This window comes from Cyanidioschyzon merolae, chromosome 3, assembly GCF_000091205.1.
Source record: "Cyanidioschyzon merolae strain 10D DNA, chromosome 3, complete genome".
NCBI classification, from domain to species: Eukaryota; Rhodophyta; class Bangiophyceae; order Cyanidiales; family Cyanidiaceae; genus Cyanidioschyzon; species Cyanidioschyzon merolae.
Genome location: NC_010129.1, coordinates 404,066 through 428,598, shown reverse-complemented (window position 1 = coordinate 428,598; position 24,533 = coordinate 404,066). Strand labels below are relative to the sequence as shown.

Sequence of the window (24,533 nt, the reverse complement as noted above, 5' to 3'; positions counted from 1 at the left end):
ATTCCTGCCAGCATCAGATAAAGCGAACGTCGTGACGCAACATACCTCCTCAGTTCTACCAGCCACTGCACCTACTTGCCGTCGAAGTTCATGGCTCGGTCATACGACCGGTCACGTGTCCATCCTACCGCCAGCTTCCACAATACCGCCTACAGCACCACTTCGGATGCCGTATCGACCCAGAGCGGCTTTACCTTCCCGCTCTGTGCGAACGTCAACCGTGAGTGCTACGAACGCCACCGATGGACACCATGCAATCATCGCTGGAACGCCCGCAACAGGTCTGTTGGCTTCAACGAACTGGGCAACGACACGGGCGACGCAACGCTGGAGCTGCTCGGACTAGTGCATTAGCGCCCAGAGGCTTTTCTCGGGTAGGGGACGGGTCAACAGCTCATGTCACCGGGTGCTTTTCGTGCCAGTCGTCAATCAGACGGCGAGAAAGTTCACGGTGCCGACTGGTACCGGCGGTTCAAACAACTTGGCCTCAACGAGGAGCAAGACGTTCTGAAGCCCAATTCGCTGGAACACAGCGAGGAGCGCACACCAGTATCGGCAGTTGCTGCCACTGCTGCTGCGACTGCAGAAGAGACTGCACCAGAACCTGAGGCCGAAAGCGTAGCGAGCGCCCTTGCTGTTCCCTGTACAGCAGTAGTTCAGTCAGATAAGGCTGCTCGGTGCCCGCAACCCGGAGCCGCAAGGGAAAATGCTACGTCCCAGGGACCAGGTACTCCTCTAACTGTCGAAGACGTACTCGACGAGGAACGGACTGAGCATCGCAAAGAGCTGCGTCAGTGGTATGACGTTCTGTTCGAGGGCCCCTACGAGCTCAAGTATCCAGCACCGCCCACAGGTCCGGTGCGGGCTCCGGGGCGCACCCATCCGGATATGGCTCGCAGCAACCCACATACACGACACCTGCTGGCTGACCTCGACTCTGACCTTGGCATCGGTGGCTCGCTCCGCGGCACCTATTACCAAGCGAGCCGTCAACGTCGCAAGCAGCTGTACCAGGGGAGCAGTGCCGACTCTGAGGAGAACTCCGTCAGAGGAGGTCATGCTGGTTACGGCGGTAGAGCACAGGCTGCAGGCGCTGTCGGTACTAGCTCTCCTGCATACTCCGAACACTCGCATGCGCCGAGCTCAAGATGTAGCTTGGCTGAGGAGAACGAGGAGCGTGAGGGTATCTGCATATCTCCGACGCAAGGTTCAGTGGCGGGGTCCTTTCGTGCAAGTCTGTATCCGATCCGCAGCGAGCCGAGCCTCTTTCGACGGGAGCACTCGGACCCTCATCAGACGTCTCCATTGTGGCACGAGCTAGACAGTGTAGAGCAGGTTGCATCGGCAACAACAGCTGCTGATTCTGCTGCTGCGATGTCCTCAACGACCGCTTCACCGGCTTCACTGAACATGAGTAATCTTCAGCGGTGGCTTGCAGCTCGATCCATGGGATCGCACGAACCGATCAAGCATCGCCCTCACTGGGTCTTTGTCTACGGCACGCTGAAGCGGGGATATCCGAATCATCCGCTGCTCCATCACGCCATTTTTGAGGGATGCTACGTAACCATAGAGCGATATCCACTGATTATCGGAGGTCCGCATTTCACACCGTTTCTTTTGAACCGAACCGGAGTTGGCAAGCACGTCCGAGGCGAAGTCTATCGAGTCGATGATGAGGAGCTCGCCATGCTCGACGTCTTGGAAAATGTCGGCGAGAACTATCATCGGGAACGCACTTTGGTTCGCGCCCTCGCGGACCCGAATTTTATTCTGGAAGTTTTCGTGTACCTCAAATGCAACTATACAGAGGAGATGCTTCATGGCGAATTCCTGGAAGAGTATACGGACACTCGCTACGTGCCGCGTTTTCGTCGAAAAGTGGTGACGCCCAACTCAACCTGATGCTCTTGTGCTGCACTGCAAAAAGCACTCGAACTCGCGAAGAGAGGCAATCCTTCTCAGCTGCACAGAATCGCTCTACCCGCCCGGCAACGAGTGCAGAACGGTACTGGCTGTGAGCATTGCACTCGACCTCGCACGGTTCCTGTTGTGGCGATCGCTCGTTGTTGTTGTTGTTGTCGTCGTCGTCGTCGTCGTCGAGAGTGCTTTCCTTGTGTCGCTGCTTGAACTCGCAATGAATCCATCCAAACGCCAGCGCATTCATGATTGCTGTGGACTACCTCATGAAGCGTCGTTTTCCAGCTGGCGATGAGCCGTGCACGTGCGATCCCCATAGCCCGTAGATTGACGAAAGCATGGTCGTATGTATTGGAAACTTCCAGAATCCACCTGCGCAGCTGCCCAGCTCTGGAACCGGCCGAAACCTTTCCCCTTACCGCTTGATGCGAAAAACGCTTCAACTGATGTTGGAGCTGTCGAGGCGGTATCGCCTGCGTGGTTCAGGGCCGCTTATCATGGCTGCCTGGGATGTGTTCTCGCGCTCAGGATCCAAGTGAGACTGCCTAGAGGAGAGCAAGCCTCCCCAATGCCGCATGCGATATCCGTTGAATATGCATCAGGTGTAATGCCGCGACACTAATATGACGCATGCGGTCTAGTTAATCTGATCGTAACAGTAGCAATAGCAGTTGCAGTAAACGAAGCACTGTGCTCTTGGCAGATGAAAATTGAACTGTGCGCTGTTTGCACTGGACATGCCTTGGGATTTTTGTTGGAAGTTTTGCAGATGTGGAAGCCCAGCACTCAAATTTCAATAGTCGTGGGCAACGAATTCATAGCTAGTCTCGTGATGCTTGGTTGAGCTTTCGGCGTGGTTGCGATGATGCTTTGCTGCTACAATCCGTCACGCCATCGGGATAAAGATGATTCCCGACGCCGTCAAACAAGAATTCCTCTCGTAACCGATATCATTCACCAATTCCTACGTACGAGCCTCTACGCTTCTATCCGCTTTACGTGTAGCGTGCTTAAATCACATGCTCTTGAAGTCTTCTATGTTTCTGTTTCAATGGAGCTAGTCGCGCAGCAACACGCACAGCCGCACTGATCAGGAAGAAGACTCGACTTCACCCCGGACGACTTGTTTACAAGCTTATCCCGGAATTTCACTAAACTTGTCATGCTCAAAAATCGATTCCGTTCCAAACACGAATTCTGGTCTACTCGGTCCAATCAATTCAACAATATTCGATAGCAGCATGATCGCTTTCCCAGGGAATGCTGTCAGGGACTCCCCGTTTTTGTTTTGCTGGTACGGAAAGAGGCCTTGGATTCCGAGATCGACTTGCGTCGTCGCTGTGATCACTTCAAGTGGAGAATACGTCACCAGTTCAAACGAAAAACGGGTGGAAATCTCCCAACGGCTTCTCTGACCTGGATTACACTACCTATACTTTTTTCCATCCTGGACAACATCACGTGCCACAAATCCTACATCGACCGGTACTGCGTGCGCTTGCATGTCCAGCGGACAGAGCACTCGACGAAGGGATGGCCAATAGGAGGCACATACTCGAAAGGTACGGGCATCGGAAGCGCAAGTTTACGACGGTATTGAGAGGCGTCTTCTGTACTGGTCAAAAGCGTGTACTGAGCGATGAGGCGAGCCTTCAAGCATGACGAGAAGGCGCTCGCTAGAGAATGTGTGTTGGACACACGAGCACACCTGGTCATAATCTAGTTTCGCTGCTGCGAAATGCCCTCCGAAGCTGTCTACATTGAATGCGAACATCGCACGGGAAGCATAGATCGCAACTTCCGTCTGTGCATGAAAAGCGTCGACAGCGACCGAAAACTCGGAAATCGGAACTAAGACGCTCTCGTCAATATTCCTGGACCACTGACAACAGAACTGGATGGAAAGGAGAGACCGGCGTATTCAAAGCCAGAGAACACTGAGCAAAAAAAGAAGTAGTCGCATAAAAATCACACAAACGCTTCCATTGATGGCATTGGGAAGGCACCCACACTTTAGATTATACATCCAACTTGGAGAAGTAGTTCTATTCTGTTCTGACATCGCTGTCATCATAGCACCTATCATAGCAATTGCCATGCATGTTGCAGTAACAGCAGTAGCGGTAGAGGAATCGACGAGGCGTTGATCTCACTTGTTCTGCTGACGAACTTGTTATTTGCTTCGGCTTGCGTGAACGGCTTTATAAATGCGTCGCTTCGCCCAGATGCATAGAAACTTTGCAGCAGAGCGCTACGTGGGCGCAAAGCGGCTGCACCTGTGACGACCTCCCGCACCCGAGTCGCAGAACCTGGAGAGCTCGTGCCGACCCCTCACCTATACATCGTCTCCCATTCCTTGGGAAGCTGATGCCCATGACAAACTCGACACGAAACCCAACCGAAGCCTCGACAATGCCGACATCGCACTTCACGTCGCTCGATATGAAAGAGTCCGTATACAATCGTCCGCCAGTGACGCGCTTCTCCCGCCCGACGCATACGATCGTACTCTTGGCGACGAGAACTACCCCAAAAATACCGATGCCCAACGCCTTCGCAGTAACGACAAGTCTCGAATCCGAGCCCGTGACAGCCACGGCAGTCTAACTCGGGTGGCGCCGTCGTCGGATTTCGAGGTAGCTTCGCAAACTCGGACTTGCGATTACGAAGCATGTTGTACCAGGTCAACGGGAAGGCGACGATGTCTTCCACAAAGATCTGGAACCGCAGCTGAAACTGACGCAAGTCCAAACGCGTCCGATAGTCCAACATAGAAGCCCTGGGATGTTTGTCAGTTCGCGGGGCAGGTTGCTCACCGTTGGAGCGGCGCGACTGAGGCGAAACGGCACGTTTCTGAGCCGGCATCGCTGGCAGATGACCAGGACGTGCATTCTCGCCTGTTGCGCCTTGTTCCAGGCGCACTGGTCCTGCACCTTGTCCATTTTCTTCCTCAGACGTACGGAGAACTATGCAGGGAAGCCGCTCAAGCGTCAACTGCGCGGCTCTTCGCCGTTTCGAAGCTTTCAGAAGCGTTCCAGGTACGCGTGGCGGGCAGCGGTGTGCCGACAAGTCGCGCCTGGATTCACGATCCAGTCGACCTAGCTCCACAGCACCCTGAGCACTGAACATGAATCAGTTTCGTCGTCTTCACGAAGAGCGTCACCCAAGTACCTACACACCCAGGTCTGATGAGGATTATCACCAGACCAGAGACGTAGCAGGCGCGAAAGTGCCAGCGGCTCGCCAGTCCTCTGAAGCCAACCGCGACGCCGACGCCAACACCAGCGTCTCCAGGGTCAGTGTGAGAGTCTCATGAGTCGAGCGTTTTCGTTGCCGGATGCGGGGCAATAAGCACGATCAGAACTTTTGCAGGTACCGGATACGAATTAGCGAACAGATTGTCTCGCTTTTCATCCTGTTCCACTGAACGCACTGTCCATTCTGTTCAAGAAACGCAGGTCCGGGAGGCAGTGTTGCGAGCACAGCGCTCCAGCAGCGCACAGTCGATCGAGGAGGTGCAACTCGGGCACACTGACTGAACAATGGGTGGCTCAGGGCGTCATCGACGACGTACTCGAGTCGGACCCGGCGGTGCAGTGGTCTCGTCACTCTCCACACGAGCTGGTGGCGTTGTTCGAAGCACGGGCGATGTGGCGTCTAGTGCGGGCCCTGCAGCGGGCTTAGGAGCTGGCCTCACAACCACGGAAACCAACTTGGACCCCGTTCAGGCGTACAAGGAGCGAAAAGCTGCCGCACGGCGTTTACGTGCTCAGCGCCTGGACGCGGACTCGACCAGCACTGAAATGGGTGCGAGTGTCTGCCGGACACAGTCTAGCGCAGCGTTCTCGGCAGCGTCTCTGGGTCAAGGAAGGGCGCAGGGCTCGCCTGCTTCAACAAATGAAGAGCAAACGATCACGAAGCGGACCTGGGTTGGTGCGACGCCTCAACTGCTGCTGCAGGAGTGGATGCAGCGGGCGGGACTGCGAGGTCAACCGCGACTCGCCAAGCAACCTTCCAGCGGGTGGCTCATACGACTCGGAAAGGGCCATCATTCCCAGCAGCAGCAGCAGCAGCAGCAGCAGCAGCGGGGTTCATATCACCAAGTAGCATCTGTCTATAGTTGGAATGGGGAGGCCTTATCACCTGCAGACGCCCACATGGTGGATACAGACGAAAAAGCAGCGAAGCTGGCTGCCTTGTGGGTGCTGGCTTCAGTCGATCGTCAGCGCAACCATGCCTTGCGCTTAGAACCGTCCCTGCGGCCATTCTGGGCTCGCTTCGTGGCTGCTCACGAGGCTAAAGAAAAGCAGATTGCCGCACAAGCAGCAGAAGCCGCGAACGCTCGAGCAAGAGCACGAGCGGAAGCCAAAAAAGCGTATCGAGAGCAGCAGCTCCTAGTCCCACTGCGACTGGAAGATAGAACGCGGGCTGCTGTCGAGGAAGCGCTTGTTTGTCTCCTTGAACTCGATGCGTCGGCGTCTCTCGAGAGCATGTGGATGCAGGCATCACGGGCACTAGGCGCGGAGCAGCACTGGCTCTGGCAACAGCTCCGGGAGCTCGGGTTTGATGCTGAGGCAGCGGCGGAAGCAGCCGCACGATGTGTCGTGGAACCTGCAGGCTCTGGGATGCGCTCTGCTGAGCAGCAGCGATCCCAGGCGCTCGACTGGTTATGTCTTCATCTCGATGAGGATGAATTGCCGCCCTCGTTTAGACCAGAGCAGGCCACGGAGGTTGTCGCCTTTCGTGCTGAGCATGCAAAACAAGCACTGGAAGCTGCAAACAACCGTGCAAAGGCTGTAGATCCGAAAGCGTCCCTGGACCCGTCTCCGGCCTGCTCAACGGTGCGCACGCCTGGCGCAACTCAAAAAGGCGCTGGTATTGCGAAGAGCAACTCGGGTGCGTACAGCGAGAGCGAGCGTCTAAGGGCGCTCGAATGGCTCGTGAACACCATGGCGCTGATGAATCGTGCTCAAGGAGAGAGGCTTCTTCTTGCGAACAGGGATCGAGTGCTTGACGCTGCACACGACTGGATAAGAGAGCTCTTGATCTTCACACCGACCGAGTCCATCGCTTTTCTGCTGGAGCGGGTCCGGATGCCGTCGAAGATACGCACTGGCCGTCTCCAGCATCGAGAATTGAGTGGGGATAAGAATTCTCTTCGTCATTCGGAGGGTACCCTCTATAACGGGAACAGAGACAGCGGTGATTGTATGTTCAGGTATGCTTCATCGGCGAACGCGACAGCTACTGAGGATATGTTGGGAGATCCTCTTTCTGAAGAGACAGAGCTTTTCGAGGAAACGGAGCATGTACTTGATCCTCGCTCCAGGTCTCTTGCAGATACGCAGTCTTCAGTAGAGAAAGAGCAACGGCTGGATACCGTCGATTTCCGCCGTAGCTGCTGGGCACTCGAACGCCAGGAACTGGAGGCACGCTTCGGCCGTGCTTTCCGCTGGACTCGTGAGGTTCTCCCCTCGTCCAGTCTACCGCAACCGCTATCGTCGATCGATGATCACGTGGATGCCGAAGGCTTCGAAATCGACTTGCAGATGGATCTCAGCAGAACAGCGCCCAAGCTGGATACGCCCTCAGCACGAACCGGAGCGGGAGCACCAACGACACCAACGGCGACACGTTGGGGACTATCCCGTCTCTGTGGCCATCTCTATGGTTATCCAGAGACGCTTCCGATTCTCTGGTTTGAAGACTCGACGACAACGACGACAACTTTGGAGACGGTTCGAGCGACGCGGCGTCCGCCTCGACGCGTGCGGCGGGCCTGGCTTCGTTCTCTCCATGGAGCGGTGCTGTTGGCGATGGATCGTAGTCGCCAAGCACCTGAGTGTGTACCGGCCAGAGGAGCCGTACTTGCACCAACCATTTACGATTGGCTAACAGAATGGCAAAGCAAGCAAGGAGCGACACCTACGCTCCCATCATGCCGTGCATTTGACCCAGACTCGAGGCCGACGCATCTTCGCCCTGGCCCTGCTGGCGCTTCCAGGAGCTTGACTGCTCGAAAGAGCAGCTCTCGAAAGGCTGGGCCTTCGAGCAGCTTCTCCAGCGCAGGCATTGAACCGGATCCCGCTCTAGACCGCGAGTTGCAGCAGCGAGAACGTGAACGCTTAGAGCGTATAGAGCGCCGGCATTCGCCACCAGCACTGACCCGCTTACCCGCTCGTCAATACCAGCAGGCATTCTTGTCTTTGCTGGCTGCGGGAACAAATCCCGTTCTCATTCAAGCGGAGACGGGATCGGGAAAAACAACCCAATGCCCCGCAATGATCCTTGAGAATGCACTGTTGCAGGGCCGAGCCTCGCAAACACGCATTCTAGTGACCCAACCGAGGAGGATTGCGGCGATCACCGTTGCCAAACGAGTCGCTGATGAGCGCGGTGAACGCCTAACCGCCGACTCGGAAACACCGCAAAGACAGCGCACAAGAACTGACGACAACGCACACGAAGCTGGACTTGTCGGCTATCAAGTCCGTCTGCAGGGCCGAATCTCACCGCACACGCGTCTGGCGTTCTGCACGACCGGTATCGTGCTGCGGATGCTGCAGCAGGACCCCAGTTTAACGAATATTTCGCATTTAATTTTGGATGAGGTTCACGAACGTAGTGCGGAGATGGACATGCTGCTGTGCTGTGTTCGGAGGTTGCTGGCTTCACGATCTGATCTCCAAGTCGTATTCATGAGTGCAACTGCAAACGCTGCGTCTTTGGAGCGCTATCTGGGGGCTGCTGCTGCTGCTGCTGCTGCTGCTGGTGATGCGTCAACACCACGCACTCTTCGAGTCCTTCAGATACCTGGTCGCACGTTTCCGGTGATGATTCGTTGGCTTGAGGATCTACCCAGTTGGCGGAACGGTAGCGCGCATGGTACCGCTTCCGTAGAACGCTCCGCTACCACCATTGCTCATCCAATACTTCACGTCTGTGATGATGCGCAAGTCGTGTCGCTCTGTGAACAGGACGAGCACCATGAGCTCGACACGGGAGCGAAGGATGCCGCCTCCTGGCAAGCGTTCCAGCTGGCAAAGCGGTGCGCTCACCAGCACCCTACGGATGATGCTGATCATCGGGCAGGTCGTGCTGGTGCCGCTCATACCAAGCCATTGTCCATGAAGCAGCTAGCAGCGACCGATGCCCGCTCGCTGGAGCAGATACGATGTTTGGAAGCGACAGCAGCGAGCGCCCAGAGAACGCCAGAGATGGATCTTGCACTTGATGCCGGCGCTAATACGGAAACGAAGCTCTCGCCCATGCTCGATGCGCTTCAGCTCGAAGAAACTGCGAACGCTGCCAGTAACAACGCTGCGGACGTGTTTGGACGGCATCCAGAGCGTAGTGCGGAACGCCAAGCGTCGGGAAGCACTGCTGCTGGTACCTGGGGCGAAAACGTCGACCCCGCAGACGAGGAGTCCTGCGCTGCGTCCGACGCCCAACAATGGACACCGCTGGGGTTCAGCAGCGTCAAAGGAGCATCCCTGGCCCTAGTCGAGTTCGTAGTACGACGCTTAGACGAGGAGCTGAGCGCTCAGGAAGCACGCTGTGGATCCGGGAAACGCGGAGCTATTCTGGTGTTCTTGCCGGGCGTCGTGGAAACCGAACAGCTGTGTCGGCGACTGCATCGACTGGGAGGTCGTAGCAGCGCGCATCGCCCAGACGCTGAGCTGTCGAGCACTTTTCAAGCCCGAGGAGTAGCATCGTTTTGGGCGTTGCCGCTGCACGCCAATCAAACCGCCGTCGAACAGGAACGTGTCTTCGCGGAAGCACCGGATCCGCTACAGCAACGCAAAGTCATATGTGCAACCAATGTTGCCGAGTCGAGCATTACCGTTCCGGATGTTGTTGCAGTCATCGACACGTGTCGAGTGCGGAGTCTGCAGATGCAACCCGCTACCCGGGGTGCGCTCCAGTTGCGCGAGTCCTGGTGCTCCAAAGCGTCTGCGGCACAGCGGGCTGGACGAGCTGGCCGTGTAACCGCCGGTATCTGCTGGCGACTGATACCACGTGATCCCTTCTGGTTGAAGCATCTCCCAGAGGACACTGAACCTGAACTGGTACGCACGCCGCTGGAGCGCTGGATCCTCTGGCTGCTCGGCTGGTCGACTGCAGAGCGTGGAGCGCGTCACAGCCTCGAGCAGGTTGTGCAGCTGCTGCAACGCGAGATGATGACGGCACCACCGCAGGCACACACAGAGGCAGCAATCGTGCGACTGTGGCAAATGGGCGCTCTGCAGTTATCGTCAGGTGATATGCTTGCCGCATCTGGGCTTGCATGGACGGCGAACGGCATCAAGGTTGCTGCGCAAAAGACGAGGCGCGACGCAGTCGTCGTCCACGATGAGGCCTCGGGAGACGTCCCCGCGGGAGCATCGAGTGCAACGCAGCACTTGCCTCGAACGCTGAACGGGGAAACGGGTCCTAGCGCGGAACTCTGGTCGTTGTCGTCGTTGTCGTCGTCGCTGAAGGATCTGGAATGCACGCCCCTGGGGTGCATCCTCTCCGCACTGCCGTTGGATCCGACTGTGGGCAAGTTGCTCCTCTACGGAGCCATATTTGGCTGTTTGTCCTGGAGTCTCACTGCTGCAGCGGTTCTGATCGAAGGTTCACCTTTTGCGCGCATCACTGGCGGTGGCTCAAGTCTCATCCAGAGGCATCGCTTAGAGGCCTACAGCTCATTCGATAGCGATATAGCAAGTGCGGTTTACGTTTGGCAGCAGTGGCAGACGCTGTGCGCACAGGCGGCCTCTGCGGGGAAAGGGGCGTTGGCTGCGTTCCTCGCACAGAATGCACTCTCCGAACGCGTCATGGAACAAATTCAACAGACACGACTTTCTCTGGAGCGAACGCTCGACGACATTGGACTCGAGCCAGGGCCCATCGACTGGCACGAAAACGAACAGCATCAACGGATCCACCGAGCAGTCCTATACGCAGCACTGGTGCCGCAACTGTTGCGAGCGACCCCAGTGAGTGGAAAGCAGCAGAAGGATACATCTTCTGCGAAGCACGGGAATGGAGCGACACCGAATTCAACCACATGGCAACTCTTTGACGAAACCAATACCCCGGTGTGGCTGCACCCGTCATCGTTGGTACGTCTGGAACGTAGCGAGGAGCAGCGGCAGCAGCTGTCATCTCACGCAGTCCGGTGGTTTACCTACGCCCAGCGGGTCACTACGAGTCGTGCTTTTGTACAGCAGGTAAGCGCTGTACCTGTCTTTGCCGTGTTGCTTTTCAGCGGCCGCGATATCCGTATTGAACACGAAGCTCAGCGGGTTATCGTTGATGGTTGGATCCGCTTTCGTTGTGCTGCACGAACGGCTGTCTTGTTGCGGAGCTTTCGGCAGCAGACGGAGAAGGTGTTGTCGGCTTATTTTGCGTCCCTGATGGGCCCTGGAAGAGACACCAGCACCAGCACCAGCACCAGCACCAGCACCAGCACCAGCACCACTGCGGATCCTCACTGGCCAGTACGTTGTCGAACGCTGCGCAGCATATTGAAGAGGCTCGTCGCCTACGACTAGGACATCTGCGAAATGAGCTACATTCTCGACAAGAGGAGGTAAATTAGTCGACATGCTGTGGCGCTAGGTGCTTTTCGTGAAATCCTAACGCATTGTGGAGCGCTTTTCTCACATCGATGGGTAAAGGGAAGCGCATGAGATACGGTGGAAGATACCGGTGTCCAGCGACGTGGACTGGTGCAGCGCCTCTGCTACCGCAATGAGTGGAGACGTGTTCGAATGTTTCAGAACGCTCGAGATTGAATGATTCTTGAACATCGCGAGAAGCAAGCGAGTTCGCTGGAGTTGCTGCGCAAGCCGTTTTATCCCTTGTCCACTGACGCACGCGTGCAGGCTACTTGGAACACGGCTCGTGTATAACTGCCTCACGAGCTACTGTTTGTTCTAGCTTTCAGCTGTTACCTTTCCTAGGTTTGATCCATAACCGCACGACCCGGTACAGCTTCCTGTGATGCAGCGTGTAGAGAACGATGAGACTTTGAAGAAAGCCCCACTACCCCTTGAGTCGCGTAGCAGAAAAGTGACGAGGCTGTAAGTAAGCGCTTGACGCTCGTACCACTTGGATCGCAAGTCTTCCCATGACCTCCTATAGTTCCTTGTCTAGGGAGCGCATTAAGGACACCAGCACGCGTCGCAGCAGGTTCGGGAACTTGCTCCCTCGTCGTTACCCGCTAAAAGCACTCGTTTCCAGTACCTGACCGCACTCGTCCGTCGCGTATGTGAACTTGTGATCGTTCAGTGCCCCTCGAATTACAGACAAGCACCTCAATTTCTCAAAACTACACTATAAGATACTTCTCGTACGTAAACCAAGACGTTCACTTGACAACAATACATCGATGAACGAAGCTCCTGCTTGGAACGCCACCATTCGGACGAAGGTTCATCGTCCAGACTTGTGCCGCACTCCGTAACCGAACTTCGCTTTCAACTGTTTCCTAGGTGTTTTATTCTTGTTCTGACCTGGAGAAGTAGCCACCAAAGAGTTAAGTATTCTGTACAGTGCGCGAGCGACTCTAGGGTACTGCAGTGAGAGGAGAGCGATGGCTCCACGGCGGCAAGCCCGGAACCGAAAGGAGACCGACCAACGACGTCGACGGCATTCGGACAAAACAGAGACCATGACGCCTCCAAACGACACGAATGGCGAGGAAACACCACTGGACTGCTCAAGTGACTCCTGGAACGCCTCCTATTCGAGCAACGCCTCGGCGTCGTCTCTCAGGGGCACTGGCACCTCTGAAAACATGCTGGTAAGCATCCTCGACCGAGGCTGCGTGCTGACGAGCGAGTCTGAAGCCCTAGACGAGTGCATTGACAGTCTAACGGACAAACGGCGCTGGCTACGAGAAGCAGCGCTCCATAGGGCACGGCAGCTGACGGACCTGGGACTCCGTACCGACCTCTGGTCGGAGACACGCTGTGAGCAGCTCGTGGAGCAGGCCTTGCGAGGCCCGCTGCGACGAGGGTCGCTCTGGGAGAAACGCGAAGTCTGTCGACTCATTGGTACAAGCGTATTGACGCTTGTGGCAAGCACCACTGACACTGAAACAGTTGAGGCGCTCCTGCAGCGAACACGTTTCGAGCAGGTCTTGCTCGAAGCGAGTGAACGCAGTGCGCCTCGACCGGACCCCGAGTGGGTTCAGTGGCAAGTCTGTGTCATAGAGACGGTGAGTCTGTTGCGTTTTTTGGCTTCATCTGATTCAGTTGCATTGGTAGCGCTGATGCAGCGTTTAGAAAGCTGGTTCGGGCAGGATACGTCGCCGAGCGACCTGTCAACTGGTGAAACGAAACAGCGTCTTGGCGAGTCGAGCGCGTTCGACCAGGTTGTAGCGGCCGCTATTCGGGGATGGTCACTGTTAGCGAGTGCCTGTCCATCGGAGGTGATACGGACCCAGTTAAAAGCGCGTCCGTTACGCCAGTGGCTCGAGTTGCACGCCGTCCAAGGTGACTGGAAAAGCACATCCACACCGAAGGAGACCTGTTTAGCGGCAACAGAAGCCATAGCGTTGTTGTTGGAGCACTCTCAAGGAACCGATTCCGGGGTATTTGGATCCAATATACCTGCTCATCATATGGACAACGATCACACAGACGATGATGTTGATGCTGTGGCTGCATTCGCTGAGGCAGATCGAGAAGCGCGTCTCCATGTCGATGCAGCCGAGGGCTCTTTCCAGGCGGGCGAATCGTCAGCATCTTCGGAATGCCGGGATTCACCACCTTGTTCTTCGTCATCATCATCATCTTCTTCTTCTTCTTCTTCTTCTTCGTCGTCGTCGTCGACGATAACTTCCGCGGGTATCGACAAGCTTGACAGGGCTCTGGAACGCGTCGCATTCACGGTTGGTGCCCAGCGCTATCGGCTTGGGAAGCGCAACCGCTCACTGCTGCGTCTGGTTGAACGCGCTGCAACGCAACGTTCTGGAATAGAGACGCTTTCGCTTCGCCGCGGACGAGCGCAGGAACGTCTGCAAGCCAGGACTTGGGCGCAACGACGGCAGTTAGATGCTCTGCGTCGAGCATGTGGGCGAGCACTGACTGTCCAGCTTGAGGGCAACCCGTTCCTCCGGGATTTGTTTGGGTTAGCGTTTATGGGGAGCGCGCAGTCGACTAGCAGGGATGCTAGCCCGCTGGTGGCAAACAGTAATGAGCTGGCGCTTTCCTCGGGAACCAGCGTTTCGAGAAAGAGCCGGCGCCCGGGAATGCGATCTGAACAACTACGTCGCCAGGCTCGACAGGAAGCTCGTCGCCTGAAGCAGCAACGGCAGCTACAGCTGCAAAATGATCAAGATTCAATTCTTTAGAAGCATGCAGAGTGCCAGTATGCTTGCCATGTGGACAATAGTGTCGAAATCGTCACGGAATTTCCGTGTTTGAACCTTGCGAAAATCTACACAGCACACGGGCATTGGTACTTCTTGAACGCGTGTCGTTGATGAAACGCACGCTCGAATGTGAAGGCTGAGGGGCGTGTGCACGCGAACTGATGCCCTGTGCATCGAGTGAAGCGCAAAGCCCACTCAGTACTCCGCTGGATGCCACGAAGAAACTCCTCGTGAAGCCAGATTGCTGCGTTGCAGTATCGTCTCCGTCGCCGAGACAGCACATGCATACAAGTTCAAACACGAAGCTTCGTTTGAAGTGCGCGAGGCGGCGCCTGTACACGACCCGAGCTCGTGAATTCGCTGCGCTTGCCCCGCCAGAAGCGCCACGACGAAAGCACACTCCGCACAGGGATATACGTTGACACTAGAGGGGTTGCTTCCAGGCGTACCGAGTGTCGCGCAAGTGCCCCCGTGTCCGTGCACGCGAGCCGCCCTACTATAAAAGCGCGCAGCAACTGCCGGCATGGAAGAGCGCGCACAGCGCATGCTTCAAATGGCGTATCCGTTAGGTGCACGCGATCCGACTAGATCAAGTGGATGACTATCGGTTATGGGTGCTAATCTGCGCTGGAGCATCGATGCACTCATTTGCGACTCGCAAAAGAACGAGCACGTTTTCGAGCACATCCAAAAGACACGCGTCGATGGATTGCGTGTTTTCTCAGTTGTACAGATCGATCGAAATCTTTGCATGTCGAAGCAATGCCTCAGCGGGTAGCTGGCTTGCAACGACGCAACATAGGTGCTGCGTCGCTGAAGCGCAGCGCTTTTGCTTGGCGACCAGCGCGCATTGTGGTGCTCAGACGCCTCGATGTCATGCTCAGCAGCCTCTTGAAAGGCGCACGCTTTGAAGTACGTCGAGTCTGAGCTTCTTGATACCTGTCGGGCTCTGCTCGGGATCGTATGGTACGCGGAGCATTGAGTTCTGGAATTTCTGTACCAGTACGCGAAACGTGTAACTATTTGTTCCTCTCGTAGGTATCCAATAAAGGGGAATATACCCTGTAAATTGGTGAAAAGTCGCGAGCAGTCTTCTACTATCACAATTAGCTTGCTAGAAATCGTCTTGGATGTACAAGTCCATTGCTCGACGCCGAGCACCTGGACGAACCGTATATACCGTTGTCCGTATTCCGAATGTCGTGTATCCCCGAGAGAACTCTTGAGAATATAGCTAGACGATTGTCACAATCACGGAGTATCCGGTTTCTACATGATCGCGACGAAACACTGCCAATAAAGGCACAGAATATCAAGTTCACGTACTGTTGATACGAAAGGTGATGAAGAGATACGAGGCAAAGAAGAAGAGGGCACGCCACTACTCGAAACCGCTGCATCATGAACAGTGCACCATCGACCGAGGACTGATACGCGAGCGCTTTGAACGGGACGGATGAATCACCGTCTCATTCGATGTGATTTCATTTGGGACAAATGCTAGACTTGTACATGGATCATCAAAGAAGGGCCAGACTGCAGTTCGTAGACAAGAGGGCAGCGGGCATGTCGACAACATTTGCGCTGGCGGCGACACCATGAAGCATTCACCTGCAACTGCTGGATCGACAGGATCATTCAACGTCGTATCCTATGTCGAAGGACACTTCGATACGTGAAATCACCAGATTCTCTTCTCCGGCTCTTGCACAACGTCTTTTCGGACTCCTCTAAAACGTTCCAAGATGACACAACGGATATTGGTGTTGAGCTGCGACCCGTACCACCATGTGCTTCCTAGGTCATAATTGCCGGCGGCGTCTCCTTTGGTGTCAAACGCTATTTTGATGCGTACTGATCAATTGACGAGCCGCTCGCTTCGATGATAACCGAGGATGTCGAGCGCCATGAACGATCGCATGGAATCGTACTTGTGGATGTCTCGTTGAGCTGCTGCCGGCTGCACGCTTCTCGTCGGGCAAAAATGGTCGTAAGCATTCGGGACGCAGGGCTGCCAGCTATTCATATCCCTCGGGAATGTTTCGATCAAATATTCGCACCCAGAGAAAACGGATATTCGGGACAGAAGATGCAGCACGGCCTGGTTCTCGGATCAGACATATGGGTGCAGGTTCCCGGTGGTATCTTGGTGCATCGGTGCTCCGTTTCGTTGATTCGAATGTACGCGGGAGCGCGGCACCCGATAAGTACCAAATAAGTCTTAAACATCTCGTGCAGATCAGTCTCGACTGCTTCATGAATCGCGAACTGGAACCTGGTGCCCTAACCTCACTGGTCCAGAAAACTGGGAACAGATCCAACGGGTTCCTAATTGATATCCATGAAGACAACCGACGAGCTGGCAGCGACCGAGCTCGAGTTGCCAGCCAGTTCGGAAGAGATGCAGCAGCAAGAGCGCGAATGCAACCTTAGATCGTCCAGGCTCATCGTGCTGCTCTCTGACTCGGACCGATCGACGTCATGCCTGTATGATGGTTGAGACGTGATGCAACCAAGACTTAAATCTTGCGCCACAAGAATGTACTGAACAGGGCAGTCTGCAAAAGACCCTTCCTCCGAATCCAATCGTGCTCGCCTCTGCAAGCTTCTATTCGACGTGATCCCCATGCGTAACAGCAAAGCCCATTTCATCATGAAAGAGAAGTATGTCGTGCATGGCTTCCACAGAGAGCGCCGGTTGGTCTCTGCGATCAACTACGAAGCATTCGAGCAACTCGGCAGAAGAGCGTCGGCGGAGTTTGTGTAAGATTTATCGAGTACATGGAGGAAATGGAAAGATGCTTACATCGAAAATCGAAAGCGACCTCATATCCCTGTGCATGCCCTTTTTGAAACCTATGCCTACATCGAAACTCGAGAATCACGTTCCACCCTTCGAGGTAGTACTGGAGAAGGACTTTGGATGCCTACTTGTGTGGGCGTGTCGTGCCCGTCGCCATAGGTATTGATCAAAAGGACAGAGCCTTGCATCCTGGGTGAAAGCAGATGAAGCGGCTCGAGTTTCCCAGAGCGCACCGTCATCGAGAGTCGAGCGTCATAAACGCCATGCGGCATACCAGGAGATGCAGCAGAGGCGCCATAGCCCCTAGCCACCCATCCTGCAGCTCGACGCTCTGCGTACAGTCTCGCGCCGACACCAGTGCTTCGGATGCTTCACCTAGAGCATCCCGAGACGTCCAAAATGGCGCATACGGACGATCTCCGGCAAGAGTCAATGAGACAGCGCTGGGTCGCCACCGGTTCCAGTTCTACCCAGGCGACAAGCGTGCATTCACCAACACTTTTCATGCGACGGGAAAGGAAACCTTCGATCGTTCGTATCGTGTCGTTTCGTGATACCACAGAGCAATCGATGCGCTATAGCATGCCAAGGCTGCACTCCTGCTCCATCCACGAGAGCGTACAACTGTGGATGCACATGGATGCGGCACGATTCCCAGCGATGCGTCTGGGTCGACGTACGCGCTTCACGAGTCAGGGTGCCCGGTGAAGCGGACAGCGAAGCAGACGCGCGAGAAGCAGAGACCGAAGCACATCATGGTACAGCGGATGCTGACTGAACCTCAGATAACGGGGCAATCGACAATGACAGGCACGCTTTGGAATGATGCCACTGGCAGCCACAGGTGCGAGCACGTTCTGCACCGAAATATCGGAGTCTCTATGAATATCTGGAGATGTTTCGTGCGTGCGGAGCGACCAGCAGTTTTGTACAGAGCGAAACTCCTAACATATGATTTCGTGCTTAGTCTGCGAATCATGCTGAAACCCGTGAAAACTCCTGTCGTGAAAACATTCATCCGCCGGGGTAGCGTCGATTGATTGGATACTCCCCTTAAGAGTAGGTCATGGATATGGTAGGAGTCCGCATTTCAGAAACACTGGACCGCCAAATATACATACTGGGAACGGTGCTCGCGGGCAGGCGTTGAACGATAAAGATATTCCATGGTTCGAAATCGCCGCGTCTGTGGGGAAGCTCATGCCTTGCTCGCCTATGGCTTGTCCGGCGATATATGCCGGAAGCGACACCACTTACCGCGTCTGCAATAACCGCGCAAGTGGTACTTGCAAATAGGTGCGGAGTCGTTGTTCACCCCAGTCGCTTGAGCGTACGCAGCGGAGCTGGCGGTCTCTCTTCGCAGCGCTGGCGAAACGAATCCGTGATAGCCGATCGGGTCCGATGGCATGCCATTCAACACCGGGAACGGAGCCTGTTGAGGAGTCAGTGCAGGAAACGCTGCCGCTAGTGGTGCTGGTGCTGGTGCCGGTGCCGGTGCTGGATAACCGCTCCACTGGTTACCGGGTGCTGCGTTCGCATGGCGGTAGCCATGTGCGTGCTGCAAAGCCGCCTCTCGCTGTTTCTCTTCCGCGTACTTTTGGACTACTCGCAGGACATTTTCATCACAAAGTAATTGTAAACGGGTCTCTTCGTCTTTCACGAGCAGGAAATGCTGCAAGATAGCCTCATCTATCTGATTGCGCTGCAATAGGTCGGTATGCTGGCCTTGCGATGTAGCCGAAACAGGCGTGCCGCTCGTATTCGGTGGAATCGCTGACCAGAGGCTGGTCTCCAGGTGAGGCGGCTGTATCCGATCCGAGGGCTTCGTTTGCAATCGCGTTGGATCCAGCGTACTTGGGCCTCGTGTCCCGTGGAACGATGTCAATAGGTTTGCAGTCGTGGCAGCCGCTGGTGCAGATACGGTCGCTTCTGGTGTTCCCGCCGGTGCAAGCGCCCCTGCCGGTGTGTAGGAAAACGAGGTTGGAGCTGGATGCTCCACGCGATACTCTGGAATCACCCGCAGGCTCGGTGGTGGTGTCTGCCTGTCGAGCGAGCGCTCACGAGGTGGCGACGGCGGCATCGGTTCGTCGGGCACACCGGACGATAGCGACCCAGGCGAAACGACTCCAATGGTACCGCTTTGATGACTGTCCGCGTTGCGTGGAACGCATCCAACAGTAGAGCCGTTGGCGAGAACGTCGGACAGCTGCTCGCATTCGCCAGCTGCTCCCAGCGGACAGGAACTCTCGACATGTGGCGGCGGGTAGAATGTCGCATCCTCCCGCATTTCAGCAAGAACTTTCTGGCGATGTTGGCGTTTCTTTTGCATGAGACGACCCTCCTCTACGACCTCTGAGAATCCATTGCCTGGAGCGTGCGTCGATCGCTCTTTGGTCGCACTCGTCGCACCTGATTCCCCGTCCAATGCCGGTTCATCGGTATCAGACACGATGCCAGCGAGGTTCACAGGGGCATGCGTGCGCTCGTCGGGAATATATTCAAAGGCATAGACTTGCACAAGCACAGGCTCTGGGGCGAAATGAACACGCTTTGATGCAGGTTTTCGAGCAAGTTTCGTCGATGATGCGTCAGCGGATGTTCGGATCCGAAGGGCTGGACGCGGAGCCTCCATTTTCGCTCGCTTCGCAGATCGATTGGTTATCGCACAAGTTGCTGCTGCCTCTTCTGGTGCTACGAATGATGTTGATTCGGCTGATGATGCTTCCTTTTCGGCGATATCGCCGGTGTGACCTGCATCGCGCACGGTAGGTGTAGGTACATGATGCGTTGCTTCGTTCGCACATCGCTCGGGTATTGTTGCTCCAGGTGGTGACGTTGTCTCGAGGGCATCGGAGTGATGCATTCGCTCCGCTCGAGCTGCTGTTACGTGTGCTGAAGCTTGTTGTGGCAAGAGCGACGCATCTGCGTCACTAACGTCGACGGTCGGCTGCGTACCTACAGATTCCGTAGCTCGAGCAGAAACACTTTGGGAAGCTTCATCAGAGGAGCTTGTAAAAGCCGGCAAAGCTGTGTCACGTTCTGGTCGTGGACGCGGTCGCTTACGTCCCGTTTTCATCGACGCGTCTGCCGAGGCGAAACTCGAAAGCGCCCCGACCGCCAGAGGCGTTTCGTGTTCCCCAACAGTCGACTGTGCTGGCTCTGATGTATCATCCTGGGATGCAGCGGCCTTTGCAGAAGCGTTACTCGCATCTGCATTCGCGTGAATAGATGCTTCAGTGGTACCAGGGTGACTGGAATCGGTTGTTTGGACTGGTGCATGCACGGCTACCGGTAGCGAACGACTCTCACCTGCCTCTGGTGTTTCTTCGGGCGCTGATGGCGTCGAGGGTTTTTCTCGGCCAGCTACCTGTTCCATTTCAGCGATTATATTCGCAGCCTGCTCACGCAAGGTCGCAAGTCGCTCGCCCCAGGCTTTTTCGGATGCGTCAGCGACGAAATTCTCCGCAGAAACGCCTTTGCTGCGTCCTAATTTTCGAAGCGCTTTAAGGCCGTGAACGAGAGACTTGCTTTCCTCCAGAAAATCGACCACATCCTCTCTCTGCATCGACTTGACAAGGCACTTAATCACCTGCATCGTCAGGTCCAGTAGGTCGACGATGTGTGGCTGCGCTGCCCGCAAGGCCCTTTCGATTAGCTGGCCGAGCACCGAGCGAAGTTTCGTTTCCTGTAGGAAAAAAGTGACACTCTCGGTATCTCGAAGCTCAGAGACCAGCGTCTGCAGCAGAGCCCGCCGAGTATCCCAAGTCTCTGCTCGCGACAGGGCCCGAACAAGCCGCTGGCCCGCTTGTGCGTCGCACGGCATGGAAGCGTGCGACGCAGTCAGAGCCTCGTGTCGACGAAGAGACTTGTTTCCACGAACACGGTAGGCGATTTGGGCAGAGCGAAAGTCCGTTTCAGTCAATGTCGAATGGAAAAGGACTAGACAAACACCGCCACAGGTGCGTCGAGGCTGCGCAGCACAACAGGCGGCGTTTACCCAGGTGATCAGTGCAAGTAGCGTTGCGGGAGCAGTGTCTCCTCCTTGAAGCGCGTGACAGCTGTCCAACAACGAGGGCTTTGAGCTGAAAAATCCTGGATCAAAGTGCTCGCCCGATGCAGGGACCGGGGCGTACTGGATACACCTTCACCGCCAAGTTGGTACGATGCTGGAGTGTATGAAGAACGTAGTTCGAGTCAAGCGAGCTTCGCCCTGGGCGCTCCCACAAATGAACCTGGACGCTGTGGTTCCTATCTGTATCTTTATGTATTTTAATGAATATAAGGGACAGCTTGCCAAACGCTGTTGCCATTGCGGATGACGCAATGCGCATCCGCCCTCGCACGATTGGTGGTGTGTGGACTCGTTATAACAGGTACATTTACGTATTTTTATGGACACATATGTACGATAGGCCTCGCGTCGCGGACTGCTCAGCTGCGATCCCTTTATCAGCGCTTCTCGGTTGCTTGCATTTTCACCGACTCGGTACAGCATTGGTCTTTTTCCAAAGAGGTGCGTCTGGAATCTCGAATCGTGCTCTGAGAAGACGGCGATATGGCACCACATCGCCATAGCAAACGAGAAACGCTAAAGCACAAGTACAAAGTGCAGCGGAAAGTGGCGGAGCACAATCGACGAATGCGGCGCCTGGTTCGCAAGCAACGACAAGAAGGTATGATTAAAGGGCAGCGCAAGGCCCAGCGCGAGCTCGGTGTACCGAACCTCAACCCTAAAAGGAGCAGTTGCTGGAGCAGGCAGCGCGACGACTGGCCCTGCGATCGACGGTGACGGCAGAAGCGGGCTCCTTGGGCGAGTCGCCCGTGTCCGCTCCTGCGTTATCCGGTGCGAATGCACTCGAGAAGACTCCGGTGTTCCGCGAAGTTGCGCGCTCGAGGCGGTCTTTTGCTGCAGCGCTTCGTCGTGTCGTGGAGTTTTCGGATGTCGTTGTCGAGGTGCTCGACGCCCGGAACCCGCTGGAGAGCCGATCTTCAGCGCTCGAGCTGCTGGTACGTCACGAGGGTGCGCGAGCTGCTGGCGGGAAACGGCTGATATTGGTGCTCAGCAAAGCGGACCTGGTTCCACGTGAAGCTCTCCAGGCCTGGCTGTGTCGACTTCGGGCCGAGTACCCGACATTGGCGATGCATGAAGGCCTCGATCAGACTGGTCAGCACCGGGGCCCGCGGCAGCCAGGTAGCGCAGTACAACCAAAACAGCTCTCGCAGCTGGTGCAGCTGCTCAAGCTCTATGCGAAACGGCGTGCGGACAAGCAATCATCCAGCAGCACCATCACTGTAGGCATCGTCGGCAAACCGAATGTGGGCAAGTCAAGTCTACTGAACGCCCTCTGCCGTGAACAAGGTGCTGTGGCGACTGGCGCCCGTCCGGGTATCACCAAAACACTGCAGGAGGTTCGGCTTGATAGCAACATCCGGTTGCTGGACTCGCCTGGTGTTGTGCTGGACGATGTGCAGGAAATCGATCCAGCACCCGTGGTGGAGGTGGAGCAGACGAAAGCCGCGGGCTCACCCGAGCCAGTTGCCAATGCGACATCTGGCTCTCGAGACGAAAGTCGAATGGCGCTCGCTGGATTTCTCGCTGTTGAGGAGCTCAGCGATCCGGTGGCTGCGGCTCGCCTGGTACTCGAACGATGTCAGTATAACGCGGATGGAGCGCTCTCTCTACTCTACGAAATGCCTGCATTTTCGATGTGCGATATGGTTGCTGCAAACGAAGCTACTCGAGAGGAATCTTTTGCCACGCAGTTCTTGGCACTGCTTGCAAAAAGGCGTGGGTTGTTACGCAAAGCGGGAGTTCTTGATCTCGAAGCAGCAGCTCGAGTCCTGGTGCAAGATTGGGCAACTGGCAGAATCCCATACTATACGTGGCCGAAGCACGTTGGACTGCCTTCGTCGCAGCAGCTTGGAGCCCAGATCGTTTCAAACTGGGATAACGCTTTTGATCTTGATGTCTGCGAGCCTTCACCGAGCGCAGAAGAAGTTGTGATGGATGAGAATCCTGCTACCGACGCTGCCCCGCTATCGGTCGCTGATGTTGACGATGAAGTCGTGTTCCATGTCTGGAAGCATAAAACTCGGAGAGAAAGGCAAGCATTTGCTTTGCCGCTCTCTCCTGGTGCTGCGGTTGAGAACGTCGCAGCTGATGCGGATCTCGAAGACTTTGAATTTTCCACGTCATCGTGAACCCCGGAGATGAACAGGCGAGGCGCTCTTCACACACGAAGCCAGATCTGTGCGGTGCAGGTCGCTGGCTTGTGAGTGTATCGCATATCTGCGGCTCTTTATTTGTGTGTCTTGAGATCTGTGTGTCTATATGCTAGAGTATCAGCGGGTCGTCAGGCGCGTGTGTGGCTCCTCGAGCATGCGCTTCCCTGATCGCTCGACTCGGGGCCCTGCGGGCATTCAACATTCTCGACGCATCTGCGAGACGTGTGTCATGGATCCAACCGGCATTGCTCCTAGCAGCTGGCAAGGCGCCTCTGAATCACTGGACATACGTAAGCATCGTGCTCGAGCTGTTGAGCTCTTTTCGAAGGGAATCTACCGACAGCATGGCTTGCAAAGTCATCGGGGCGGGACCACACAACAGGGGCTTTGTTTGGACCCTCTTTTCAAAAACGCAACCAGAGACGGCACTTGGATGCATTCATTCAGCTTTCCGCACACGTAACAGGTTGCAGCTATGCACAAGCGCCTCGTACGCGACCTATCATTAGCGAGATACCTGCGTAGTATCGCGGTCTTCATAGAGAGCATGCGTTCCGTGCGACGCTCCAAAATGACAGCGTATTCCGTTCTCGATTCTGCCTCCTCATCATTTGGCTACAGACCGTCGGCTTTGTGAGCGCAAGCTGAAAGCGTTCACGCAATGCGCATGATGCGTCATCAATACAACCAGCCAAGCAAGACGGGATTCCTGACCATGGACTAGATTTCGCGTCAGGGGAGTCTGTCGAAGAAGCAATGCGTGCGAGGAGGACGTGAGCCAATCACGATCATCCTCCATCCGCCCGGTCTTTCTCTGGGGTATTGAGTGAATGCTCAATCATTCGGAATAAAAGCCATGACGAAAAGCACCAAGAGACAAACGTGGGGTCACTGCAGCGGCGTGCATACCAGCCCAAGCGCTTGCTGGGGCAACCAGTGCTTGCTGAGCGAACCCTGCGTATCGCTCTTAGCGACAGCAGTTTTAGACTCGCGATCGGCAGTGCCACACTCGGCAGGTCTTTTGGGCGAAGGATCAGGACGCATCCGGGATGCACTACTGCACACCTGCGGTACCAGAGAGGAACGAGGTTCCCAGACAGACCGTATTCCCGCTAGTGGAGGGTGCCGTACCCGCGCCTCGGCAATTTCTCACGAGGTTGCGGTTCAGAAGTTAAAAATCTTGAATGCTTCCTACCGATCACGAGACTTTTTACTCAG

General features: G+C 55.7%; 5 protein-coding genes and 1 non-coding gene across 6 annotated transcripts, besides 2 other annotated features; 3 read left to right on the top strand and 3 right to left on the bottom strand.

The window, feature by feature from the left end:
* Positions 1-195: part of a sequence feature (possible transcribed region) that runs on past the window's edge.
* A 201-nt stretch (positions 196-396) lies between these two features.
* CYME_CMC172C (hypothetical protein, conserved) lies at positions 397-1,905 on the top strand (the record flags this gene model as incomplete). The annotated part of the gene is made up of 1 exon (XM_005535319.1): positions 397-1,905. One exon carries the CDS (start codon positions 397-399, stop codon positions 1,903-1,905), a length of 1,509 nt encoding a protein of 502 aa, XP_005535376.1.
* A 2,346-nt stretch (positions 1,906-4,251) lies between these two features.
* CYME_CMC194C (hypothetical protein) lies at positions 4,252-5,049 on the bottom strand (the record flags this gene model as incomplete). Its single annotated transcript, XM_005535318.1, has 1 exon — positions 4,252-5,049. The coding sequence occupies one exon, from the start codon at positions 5,047-5,049 to the stop codon at positions 4,252-4,254; it is 798 nt and encodes a 265-aa protein (XP_005535375.1).
* A 413-nt stretch (positions 5,050-5,462) lies between these two features.
* Positions 5,463-11,459, top strand: CYME_CMC171C (similar to ATP-dependent RNA helicase A; the record flags this gene model as incomplete). Its single annotated transcript, XM_005535317.1, has 1 exon — positions 5,463-11,459. The coding sequence occupies one exon, from the start codon at positions 5,463-5,465 to the stop codon at positions 11,457-11,459; it is 5,997 nt and encodes a 1,998-aa protein (XP_005535374.1).
* On the bottom strand, positions 10,619-12,300 carry CYME_CMC170T. The gene has a single exon (XR_002461220.1). It is a non-coding gene; the product is annotated as a hypothetical transcript (transcript).
* A 202-nt stretch (positions 12,301-12,502) lies between these two features.
* Positions 12,503-14,266, top strand: CYME_CMC169C (hypothetical protein; the record flags this gene model as incomplete). The annotated part of the gene is made up of 1 exon (XM_005535316.1): positions 12,503-14,266. One exon carries the CDS (start codon positions 12,503-12,505, stop codon positions 14,264-14,266), a length of 1,764 nt encoding a protein of 587 aa, XP_005535373.1.
* Positions 14,267-18,303: 4,037 nt separating this feature from the next.
* On the bottom strand, positions 18,304-20,913 carry CYME_CMC168C (hypothetical protein; the record flags this gene model as incomplete). Its single annotated transcript, XM_005535315.1, has 1 exon — positions 18,304-20,913. One exon carries the CDS (start codon positions 20,911-20,913, stop codon positions 18,304-18,306), a length of 2,610 nt encoding a protein of 869 aa, XP_005535372.1.
* A 649-nt stretch (positions 20,914-21,562) lies between these two features.
* Positions 21,563-24,533: part of a sequence feature (pseudo-gene of GTP-binding protein of Nug1 family) that runs on past the window's edge.